The sequence below is a fragment of the Leptodactylus fuscus genome, chromosome 7 (genome assembly GCF_031893055.1).
Source record: "Leptodactylus fuscus isolate aLepFus1 chromosome 7, aLepFus1.hap2, whole genome shotgun sequence".
NCBI classification, from domain to species: Eukaryota; Metazoa; Chordata; class Amphibia; order Anura; family Leptodactylidae; genus Leptodactylus; species Leptodactylus fuscus.
Window position 1 is genome coordinate 53,502,019 of NC_134271.1, and position 12,117 is coordinate 53,514,135.

Sequence of the window (12,117 nt, forward strand, 5' to 3'; positions counted from 1 at the left end):
GTAAATAGGGAAACAGTGCCTCTGTTTGCTGCTCTCTAAAGGTGTCTCCCTTGAACATCATGCCTAACTTTCCAACAAGCCTTTACTGCAATGATGAGGGATTTGGCCAAGTCAGTATCCCAGCTGTGGACAGCGCTGTTTCGATCTGGCTGGATCTCTTCAGCCTAAGGAAAACTGACTTGGCAGAGGTGAGAGACTTCTAGACCAGGTTATGGGGATAATGTGACTCCCTGCATATTTTTCCCATAATCCCCACAGTGGAACTAAAATGGCTTTTTCTAAGGCTCCACACACCAGAGAAGGTGGTCTCTCCTCAGGGAGGGACATTAATCCCCATGATCTGGTCTAAAAGTGTCTCACCTCTGCCAAGTCAGTTTTCCCTAGGCTGTGCTAAAGAGATCCAACCAGATTGAAACAGCGCTGTCCACAGCTGGGATACTGTCTTGGCAAAATCCTGCATAATTGCAGTAAAGGCTTGTTAGAAAGTCGGGCATGATGTTCAAGGAATCTTCCCCTAGAGGGCAGCAAATAGAGGCACTGTTTCCCTATTTACTTCTTGGGAAACAGATTTGCATATTTTTTCTAGACAAGACCCTGTTAAGCATAAAGGACTCCAGATAATTACAAATAAACTTGCACTTTTCTTTGTCATTGGCTTGAGGACCTGCACAGATCTGGTTATGTGATTTGTTTTTGTGCAGGACATTCACTGGTAACAAGACCTGCGGAGGAGAGGAAGGGAGCATTATCCTCTTCTATTCTGCTATAATACCAATGCCCAGAGCCCTTATCCACGCTCTCACCCATGTTTCACCAGTGAGTTTGGAGTAAGGCAGTGGAGGGTTTTGTGCTACATGTGATTCTCTACTGTGTCTGCAGCAAGAAGAGATAAACCTTACTTGGGAATGGTTTCCATTCTGGGAGCCCAATGGCAGGGAGGCCCAGTGCTCATGCACCGTGTTCTATGGTTAAAGTGGACTGTATATACCAGAATGACTACAGAGGCAGTGAGAGTTGGAACTAAAGGCTCTCTGCATGCTGCCATGTGGTGCTGAATTAATCTACTGTAGAAGCCATTCTTCTGGTAAATACCATAATTGCCAAAGGGCTTTTCCAGACAGGCGTAAATGATTTTCTGTTATGATCCTTCTAGATTAAGCTGTTCTGCGCTTGAATATTTTTACTCAATGGTCAATGTGTTATGCTTTAGTTTATAGCACATGGAAAGTGTGTAAACAGGAAAATTAGTGTAATTGCCACCATTAGGAGACCAGTAAACACAAATCAAAATCTGCTATTTTAGGACATTTGTTCCTCTGGCTTTGCAGAGTGCTGCGTTCCAGTCACTTTAATTATCATTTCCATAATAAGATGGGGACAGTAGGCGTATAATGAGTGCGTTTATACATTCAGCAAACCCATTAAAACCAGCGGAAATAAAATCCATATTGTTAACTGTTTAGACTCTTTCTACAAAGAGTCTCTGCGTTCAGCTCTGAGCAAAGACCCATTAGAAATGGACACAGAGCTGTTTTGAGCCACGTTGCTTTGAAAAGGAGGCACATTTTATCACCTAATCTGGATCTGCAAACAGTCCTATGTACCCTGGAATTCTCCTATAAATCAAATCACTCACAACATTTGCATGGAACAAAGCTTTTCTGGGATGTTTGTATTCTTGAGTCAAGTGGTTTGGGCTTAAATGTACCACATGCGCAGTGGGTCTAACTCCTGGAAAGGTACAGTCATACAGATGTAGCAGAGTTAACCTGCACGTCCTCCATTGCTTAAACTTCTGCAATGTGCTCTATTATCACAGACAACAAATACCAATGAAAAGCTATTGAAAAATATTTTTCCAATCATTTTTCATTGCTTTTGTTTCATTGCTTTTGTGAGGATATCACACTGCAGCAGTTTAACCTATTGCAGAAGAAGTTTAGGTTGTCTGCTATATCTATATATGGAATAAACCTATCCATGCAGAGGTGAGCATTTTTCATGCAGAGAAGGGAATGGAATCCCCGTATGGACTTCAAGCGCTGGTGTGAACCTAACCTGAGAAAGCTATACACGTTAAATAAATATTAGCTGAGCCAACTGATTTCAGTGGGTCTAGCTGACTATCTAATGTGTCTAGATGTGTCCTAACTCTCTTCTGTTGGCACATTCAGGATATGGACCACACTGGATTTCAAAACGCTCAAACCATCAAAGGCAGCAACTTCCAAGTATGTATAATTTAGCGCTTGTATGGGGTGAAAATACGTTGCTCATACGACTGGAATCACTCCTTCTTCACACTGTGGTCAACGTGCTGCTCTTTAGTATGGCCTCTTATGGAGCCACTGCAAATGCCAGGGCACACTATCTCCTTCAGATCACTTGAGGTTCCATTGGCAGAGAAAACACACACAACAGCTGGTTTCGCACCGCAGATTCTCTGATGAGTGGACAAGCTTATATCTTGGGCATAGATGCCCCACTCTCTTTTGCAGGCAGATCGCACTGCTCAACTGGCCTCACTAGATATTCCTTCCCCCAAGCAACCCTCCAGCATTGAGCTGGCCTCTTGTTCCTACAAGTCATCTCTCCACTTCTCCCCTTATGAAGTTCAGGAACAGCCTTTAAATACTGAACCATTGCCTGCTCTGGGTAGCCGGAGTAACGTCTGACATCTGCAGGGTTCAACAAGTAAGAGCAACACTCATCTTCTCCTCTCATAAACTTTACAAAAAACAGCCTCAATGTTTTCTTGTGGAATACAAAATCACAGATGACTAGAAAAAGGTGGACCTCACGAGATTTGTGTAAAGGAATTTTTGTGGGTTCACTTGCCTGTTTGATGTCGGCCTGAACTTGTTCGACAGGATCATGAAAATGGTATTAATATACTCTGGGGAATCTTCACACCCCAGAGTTTTATAAAAGGAGGCACAGGGGTAAAATAATAAACACTTATGCTCACCTTGCGTCACCTTTCCTGGGATCCCTCGGGGCACGTAGCAGTTGATTTTTGTCATTTTAAGACATCCTGGCCAATGTCACGTGCCCCTAAGCACTTGGGGCACGCTGACACTGTGACTCTTTATTGCAGTCTCCCAGGGCTCGTAAAGTCAGCCAGGAAAGGGTTGAGCCCAAGACATTTGGAAAATTCCAGTTGATTCTGGCTTGAATCTAAAGCAATTCACTTATCTTTATAGAAAACTTTGCAACTGTTAAAAAGTCACAACGAAAATAGTACAATCACAAAAATCAGATTTGTAGCCATCGATGACAATGTATCTAACATTATTATATTCTACAGGCCCTATCATGCCTTTCTCATATTTTGTTTTTTTCCATTTTCACTTGCTCTCTGTTTTATTCCTAGTCACAGATCTGTTTCATACTTGAACTCTTTATTCCAATGTGATTTCCTTATCTTAATAATCTGTTTTTAATGACCTCAAATGTTCCTGGGAAAAGGAGCGGCCTCTGCTCAATGCAACTGTCACAATGGAGAGATCTGTATAGTTATGTTTAGAAACTGTTCTTGATTTGCAAGTGTGGTTTGCTGTCTCTTCCCACTCCTATTGGCCTGGAGGGAGGGAAATATTTGGCTGAAGAGCTATTATCAGGGAGAAACAACTAGCTCATCATCCATATGACATACCATAAAATATCTGTTTATTTTCTGTCCACTTTTCCACATCTTTATCAAATAGAGGTGGACAGGCTAGACAAGCACACTGAAAGTGATATTAACAAGCTGGTCTATAAAGGTACATGCACGAGAACAACTGTCTTATGAAGATAATCCGTTCTCTAAACATTAGATAGCAGATTCAGTGATCAAGTGGTCATCTATGATCAAGGCCGCTTTAACCATAGGGCCAACAGTGCACTAACACAGGGCCCTATGGTAGCAAGGGACCCTTTGGGACAGCGGGACAGACCCACATTTAGAGTGCTTTCCCAGGCCGCCCTGCTATGTCACAACTCCAAATAATTAGCATCCTCCGAGGGGGGCACAAGGGTCATTCTGACAGATAAACTAGATCACTATTCTAAATGGCACAAGGTAGGCAGGGGCTCTGTTATAAATGTTGCATTGGGGTCCAGTTACACCTCTGATAGTGTGATCATCTGTGTGTAGGTGTATATGTGTAAGATATATATATCACTTTGAATAGTGAAAGGTTGCATATCTAAATAGTAATTTGCAACCGTATAAATAATAATACATATTCCTTTAAGAAGTAGCATGGAACAGCTGGAGCTCCGAACCTCGTACAACTATTTATAAACCATCTTTATAAAGTAAACTCATAAAGCGTTCTCCTGAAAATGATATCTCAGCTCTTGGGATACTTTTAGAAGCTGTGTGAATAGTTCCTTTCAATTGTCTTAAAAAAATGTGGGACAGAAACGTTAAAACATATAAGGTAGGGTATTAAAAATTCTTTATAGAGCGATTTTGTATCTTTCTTTGGCCCAGTTTTACTCGTGGCTGAGTTTTAAAACATTCTGCTGCCTCTTGGCTGTGTCTCGCACATGTGTGCACTTCCTTATAAACAGAAATACATGAACTGTCCATGAGATTTTCAGAATAGAAGCTAAACAGCAGCAATCCTATGTGACCACTAATTTTGTAGGTCATGGCTCCCGTTATCAGCTGATCATTGGGGGTGCTTGGTGTCAATATCATTATCTAAATTTCATAAAACCCTTTTGATGATGATTTGCTGTATTTTTTTTCTTGCTACTGAATTACCAATAAAGTGAATAGGATTTTATGATGTGACATTGCTCTCTGTGAGATTATGTTGCAGTATATTTTAACGTAGAAGTATAGCATATGTGGTAAATATGTTTTGTTTTCACATATTTTTCCTGTACCTTCTTATTGTATATGTTACCCAGGCAGCATTTCTTTATAGTGACACTTCTTATACACATAAGTCGTGGACTGTCCAAAGGTCGGTTCCTGGCATTTTTTAGTGCAATGAGTCACTGTGCTGTCCACAGCTTCATTATTGTCCTGTGAAATGTTGGTGAGTCACAGGACTGAATAGCCGCTAGTCACTGACTTGCCTGTTCATGTGGTTACCTGGTTACAGGAAAGGCAGGTAACTGGAGAAGCTCCTTTAACTCCTTTGTTACCAGGGAAAATATCTCCACACTATTAGAAATTACAAGACTGGCTGGAGTTTAAGAACCCATTAAATTACATAAAAACTACACATAATGGTAGTCCAGTCGATGGAAGTATTTAAAATTATGAGTTATAAAGAATAGTGATACAAAAAACAAAATTTCTAACAGAGTGGGTTTATAGTATAAGATTAGTCAAACATAACAAAAAATGTATATTAATATTGTACACACTCGTTATAAAACTAATAAAATACCCAGCAATCGCCAAAAATGTAATTAAAAGTTATATGTACCCCAGAATGTACCAATAGTACCATTTTTTTTTTTTATAAAGCTTTATCGTTCAGCAATATAAAAAAATCTATAAAATACATAAATTAGGTGTTGTAATCATACTTGCCCACAGAATAAAGGTATCATATCAGATATGCTGTGAATGGCTCAAAATTAATTAAAATCCATATACCAGAATTGGTGGGGTTATTTCATATTCCCCCCCACAAAAAAAAAAAAAAGTAAATAAAATGTAGTCAGTAAGTTAAAGTCACCACTAAATGATGCCATCAAAAATAAAACTGGTTTCATGAAAAAACAAGTCCTCAAACCAGCATATCAATAGAAAAATAAAAGCATTTTGCCTTCAGAACGTGACAAAAAGTTTTAGAGTTCTGAATGCCAAAATTTTACTTTGTGCTTTTTAAAAGCCTAAAATAAAATTTTTGGGATAATAAATCAATATAGTCTCACCCAAAGAATTATTGAACTTTATTACCATCCCTGGTATTGCGTGTGAGAGTGGTGGCAATGTAAAAGTAGATCTTTGTATGTTTAGAATGCTTTAATGTGACGGATACAAGTATTAACAAATAACTTTTTATTTTATGTTCACACTAGATAGAACTCATTATACATAACTTATTACCATAATAATTTTGTTCTTCTATCTTCAGGTCATGAGAAACATCTTTCACCAGTCATTCAACGCTTACAAGACTGATATTGAGCCGAGAATGAGTGACATAACCCTCCCCCATTTACAGTGTAGTCGCAGACTATTTGAAATTATGTTGTCCCACCGAAGGGTAACATCTGCCTTCATTGAGGGGGACAATGTTGTAGTCACATTAGAAGGAGAAGCTGCTCGTGTTCTCAACTTTGATACTGGTAAGTTCTGTTTAATTGGATTTTATTTTCTGTTTTTATTTCAAGTGGCATAAGATTGGAAAAAACATGGCTGCTTTCTTTAAGAAACGGCACAACTTTTGTTCATGGGCTACGTCTGGGATTACAACTCAGCCTGTTTAAAGTAAAGCAGCCATGTTTCTTCAGTACCATGTGTCAGGGTCTGGGGTTGCTAGGTGGGGTGGCATAGACAAACAAGTCCAGTTTCTTTAGTCCAAAACAATAGTAGAGTTTTATTTTCACTCAAAAAATGTAGTGCAGCAACAAAAGGAAACAATAGAAAAATAAATCCCTGCCCAGCTAGGCTCTAACTAAACATAGAATAGGTTACATAGTTTGCATGCAGGGAGAGGGAAAAAAAAGGAAGATACACAGCCTCCCGCTCAATATTAGTTCTTAGAATAATATATCGATATCAAATTCCAAAATTCATAAGATTGGATTACTGACCCATCTATCTGTAGTCCCAGACACGGAATATGCGCACGGACTTCTCCGCTCCTCCGGTCAGAAGCATTCATACACGTCCACAGGAATAAAAAATTGAAGATCCAGCGTATCCGTAAAAAATCTTTTTCTTACTTTATTAAATGGTTCGTAGCCACATTAAAATTGGGTCACAGACATGGATGGTATAGGCAAGATGGAAACAGCATTAAGTCTGACTGACGCGTTTCGAGAATATAGTTCTCTTAATCATAGTCTACCGGACAACTGAGCACAGAGTTTAAATACATGTCTACCTATAGAATAGGTTACCTCACCTAGGATAACAGAAATTCAAAAGCCAGTTGAGTCATTCAGGACACAGCTCCAAAAATATGACCTCTCTTTCACTCTCCAGCCAAGATCTCCCAAAGTGTTGCTGCTGGAGCAACTTCTTAAGCCTCCTTAAAGAGGAGACTCTCTGCAGCTGAGTCGCTGCTGGAACATCCCCAAAGTGTGGACTGCAGGGGGGTGGGATGACAGCTCCCACTACCAATCCTACCTGTCATTCCTAAAAATCCAGCCCAGTACTGAGCATTTACCAAAATGCTCAGCAGACGAAAGTTGTCTTCTGAGAACAAACATTCCTGGAGTTTTCTCATCTCACCCACCTGAGTAGTCTGGGTGAGATGTACACCCCCTCTATTACCTGACCAGCCATCGGCTTACACATGCTAAACCCTTCGATAACTTCTTTCTTGTCATCTTTATTTTCTGTTAAGTTTTGAAGAATAATTTAAGAGGAGTACTCTGGTAACTGTGTTTTGTCTAGTGCTGGGCCTGAGGGGACAGTGCACCCCATAGGGCACAGTATTGGGACAGGAATTTAGAGATGAGCGAGTACTATTTGAAATGGCAGTTTCAAATAGCACGCTCCCATAGGAATGAATGGGGGTGGTCGGCGCGCAGGGGGTTAAACAGCAAGATGCCGTCCCCGGCTGTGTGCTGGCTGCATCCATTCATTCCTATGGGAGCGTGCTATTCGAAACTACTGTTTCAAATAGTACTCGCTCATCTCTAGTCACAGGATGACTGCTTCATGTAGCTTTGTAATGTTTCTGCAAATGCTGTGGCACAACTAAAGTGGACTGTTGCTCCACCATCAGACATCATGCACTAGCTCTGAGCAGTGTGACCCTACTATAGCTCTAAAGGGTACAATATTACTTAGTCATTCTCCTCTTTGGGTTAAAAAGGCAAAATATGGTAACATGTTTTTGCAGTCCTTAAACAATTATCTAAATTTTTGTTAAATACATAAAATAAAAGTAGGTGTACCCATCTATCCAGTGTGTAGTCTTTGCATGGTTGTTGACTGCCTTGAATTTGCATGGATTGTTCAGACTGTTAGTAGGGTTCACACTACCGCTGGAGTCCGCTCTGTTTAAAAAAAACAAACAAAAAAAAACCCACCTATAATAACAGACACAAATGGACAGTAACTGATGGCTAAAGGACACAAGATAAAATCCCATTGAAATGAATGGAAATTTCAAACGGACCAGCTAGTGTCCATTGCTAAAATCTTGTATGGACAATAGCCATGGACATTGCAGAGCAGACACCAACGGTAGTGTCAATGCCCCCCTTACAATAAACAGTAAGTTTGGCCACCTCCGTTACTGCTTTATGTTTTATGTTTACATAGCAGAATTTTAGGATAATTTTCTTCCACAGATTCCGCCCCAAATTCCTCTTTTTTTCTGCTATGTGAGCAAGCGTACCCATTTGCAAATTTTTAGGTATATTGAATACTTGGGATTTGTGCAGAATACGCTATAGTACTATAATAGGGGAACTGCTAACCGCATAACAGTCCAGGAATTTGGCTTTTATGGGACATTTTTGTTTCATACAGAAATTATAGCATTTATAGAAATCAATAAATGTATTCTAATTTAAGTATTGCAGGTTAGCAGTAGTACTGGCCAATTTATGCCATGGCTTTATGGATTGCAGTTCTGTATTATGACTCTGCAGTTTCCGCTGGCAAGCTAAGAGTCTTGTGGAAGTGAATTCTAAATATATCTTGGCATTTTTATATAACTTGAACAGTCCCTGGGTTATTGCAGAGCTCCATCTTCTGCTTGAAACAGGAGATGCAAAGTCACCTAACAAAGTAACCAGACACTATGCACAGATGGTGATTTGCTTTAATGTGTCATTGCCCTATTTATTCATACATAACATTTACACTTAAGAATTTGTAATATAGTATGTGAATTTAGATTTTTGTATAGACTATAAATATGGCGGAAGAGGGTTAAGATAGCCGTTGCACCCTGGCTTTCATTCATTCCTTATCACATAGGGAGACACACTTTTTATTAAAAAAGCACGATAGGTGTGAAGGGAGAGCAATACAAATTTACAGTGGGGCCCAGGAGCCTCAATTTACTCCTTACAAATAAGAACATTTGGTGTTCTTCATGAAAAGTTGACACATCTGCAGGATCTTTATGTGCATTCTGTTCTATGATTGTATAAGCCTTCATATTTGGTGCCCTATTAGTTATTTTGCTGCTAATAATCATATTATGGTTGCAGCATATTTTACATTTATCTCTTGCTGGGAATATGTACAATAAGGAACAGTCTCCTCCCCCCCTCCTCTATCCACTGCTACTTCTACTACTGTGTTTTGTTTTTTTTAAGTAATTCTGTAAGGAGTAGCTGTAAAATAGCAAATATATAGCTATGGCTAAATTCGCGCCTGAGTTGGAGTCTCTGTGGGAGACTCTGTCCCTGTCTCTCCACTGGTTTCAGTATAAAACCAGTGGAAACCAAATGGACACTCATCGGAACCCATTATAGTCTATGGTGTCTGTAGATAACCACTTTTGTAGCTGACGGGCTCTCCATCTTATGGGTCCTCATGAGGACCCGAACAACATAGACACGAATGCTGGTGTGAACCTGAGTTAAGAAAAGCCTAAGTCACCATAATATAGGAAATACAGGAACATTGAACTGCAAATACATGCAGGAATGTTGCAGCTGGTTCCTGAGACAGGAAAGAGTGATATAGGAGTATAGTCATGAAAGCTGATTACAGGTTGTGACCAACATCCAATCTGTAATAACACAAGCAGCCAGAAGTAGATACAAATATACAAGTTGACTTTACTTACACTGTAAGCAGTGGCTTAACTAAAGTCTTATGGGCCCTGGTGCAGTCTTTTGTTCAGGGTCCCCTACCTCATCTCTACAGCAAATTCTTGATAGTGATGGTTACGGGTGCTAAGGAGTTTAATGTACCTTAGTGTGGTTAGAGTAATCTGTGGGACTCCTTGGCTTATGGGCTGGAAGCTGTGATCTCAATACTGATGCCAGTGCTTATGCGCCCCCTAAGGCTCCTGGGCCCCAGTGGGACTGCACTATCTGCACTTCCTCAAATTATGCCCCTGATTGTAAGAGATATTCAGTGTTCAGTCCAGTGCACAGAGAAAGCTGTTTGCAGATGTGCTGTGTAGAAAACCAACCCCTCCCCTCCTCTGTTCATTGTGTGAAGACAGAGCAGTCCCTTCTCCTTCCATTCACTCTGCTCCTGTCTCAAAAGGGTTGTCCAAGCAAAAATGGACACCCAAATTATTATCTAAATAGGCTGGGGGTGGTGAGAAATTTTTTTTTAAATGCTCACCTTTCCACGCTCCAGTGCCTCCCTGCATGGTCCAGTACTGCAGCTCCGTTGTCGGACACTGGAGCACCCGGGACAGGTAAGTATGGTTTTTTTGGGGGGTTTTTTCACGTTCCCTGGTCTATTTTAAAAATAATTTGCCCGGACAACTTCTTTTAAGTGTGATGTATCTATGGATGGGTCTTCCATAGTGACAGAAAATGAACAGCAACAGCAGAGAGATACTTCGGAACTTTAGAGAGGTTTTTCAGGGAAGAAACAGGAACAATTTTAATGGCAGTGTATTGAATATTGGTCTTGAATTAAATGCTCTATTAAATGAAACTAAGCTGTCTGAAATGTGGTGTCCGTTTAACTCTTAGTTAACATCAGCTTAACTTCAGTCTAATGCTATGATCCATCATAAATTTAGAATGGACTGAAAAACTAATGAAGGATGAAGATGGAGAACATTTTGTCTGCATTTATCATCAAAGTAATTGCAGTAAAAAAAAAAAAAAATAGAAGAAGAATTAAGTTTTCTTCTGGTTGGTTAATTTTTAGATGGAAGATAAAATTGTATAATGGACTGAAATTAAGTTGATGCGATGTGAATGGCCTTAGCCATAGTTTCTTACCTTGCATACATTTTTTTTTCTACCTGTGCATTTCTACTATTTCTTTCAGGATGTGGTGTTAATCTCGGCCTTCGTGGTCTAGAATCATCAGAACAGTTCATTTATAAAGTAGCCACCGCAGTGGACCAGAATGATGTCTTTGAAGCCCTGGCAGCTAAGATCAAGCACTCCAAGCAAGTGGTGGAAGAGTTCAAGCTTTCTGGACTTGAGACTTCTGTATTTGAAAAATACACACAGTAAATCTTTGACTTGTCTAAGACACACACCAAGACTAAATAGGTCAAATTTCCATTTGGTCATCACTTCTTGAATGTGAATTTATTATACTACGTTCTTCTGAATGACATTGATTTACACATAGTAACTCTCACACAAAGGTGTCCTACACTATGTCGCAATAGTATAAAACATAGTTGTTTAGTACCAATAAAGGGCTAAAGGTGTATATAAAAAATTTCATGTGAGGTTTGTTTTTGCTTTTTATTTATCATCTAAATAAGCTTTTTTTTATGTTTTTGTTGCATTTCATATTGCATTTTCTGTAAATTAAGATATAAAGGGGCACTGAATGAATCAAGTAAACTGATTTGTTCCAGTTGTCTGATTTTTATTCTCTGATATCAAAGAAGAAAGAAAGGAATGTGATTATGATGTGTCTCTGTAGCAAATATCAGAAATTGCAGGTTCTGGTTGACAACAGAGAATAGTAAAAAAGCTGTTTAAATGTCACATAGCACTAAGAGATAGATCCCGAGCAGCCAAACATCTCCCCTAGTGCCAGCCACAAAACCAGACGGGCTTGTGCTGTAGTCTAACCAGGACCCATGGTAAACTCACAGAAGAGTGAAAGTGTCCAAGACAAAAGTCTGTACAAGAGGTAACATCAGAACCCAAATCAGAAGATGTCAATTTAGAGTAACATGCCAAAGGTTAATATTAGAGCAGACCAGTATAGCAGGCATCTGCATGAGAAGGATCATCTTCAATGATGGACCAGACGTCACCTGACTCAGGCCAGAGTCGTGACGCATAATGATGCTGGCCTGAGCCACATGA

The 12,117-nt window shown here is 39.7% G+C and overlaps 1 protein-coding gene across 1 annotated transcript in view; it reads left to right on the top strand.

The window, feature by feature from the left end:
* Positions 1-11,515, top strand: part of LOC142213550 (uncharacterized) — a 45,795-nt gene extending 34,280 nt beyond the window's left edge. The window contains exons 4-5 of the mRNA XM_075281920.1: positions 6,090-6,303; positions 11,111-11,515. Of these exons, the coding sequence (XP_075138021.1) occupies positions 6,090-6,303; positions 11,111-11,301 (405 nt within the window). The 3' untranslated portion in view covers positions 11,302-11,515. The remainder of the gene's footprint in view (positions 1-6,089; positions 6,304-11,110) is intronic.
* The last annotated feature ends 602 nt before the right edge of the window (positions 11,516-12,117 follow it).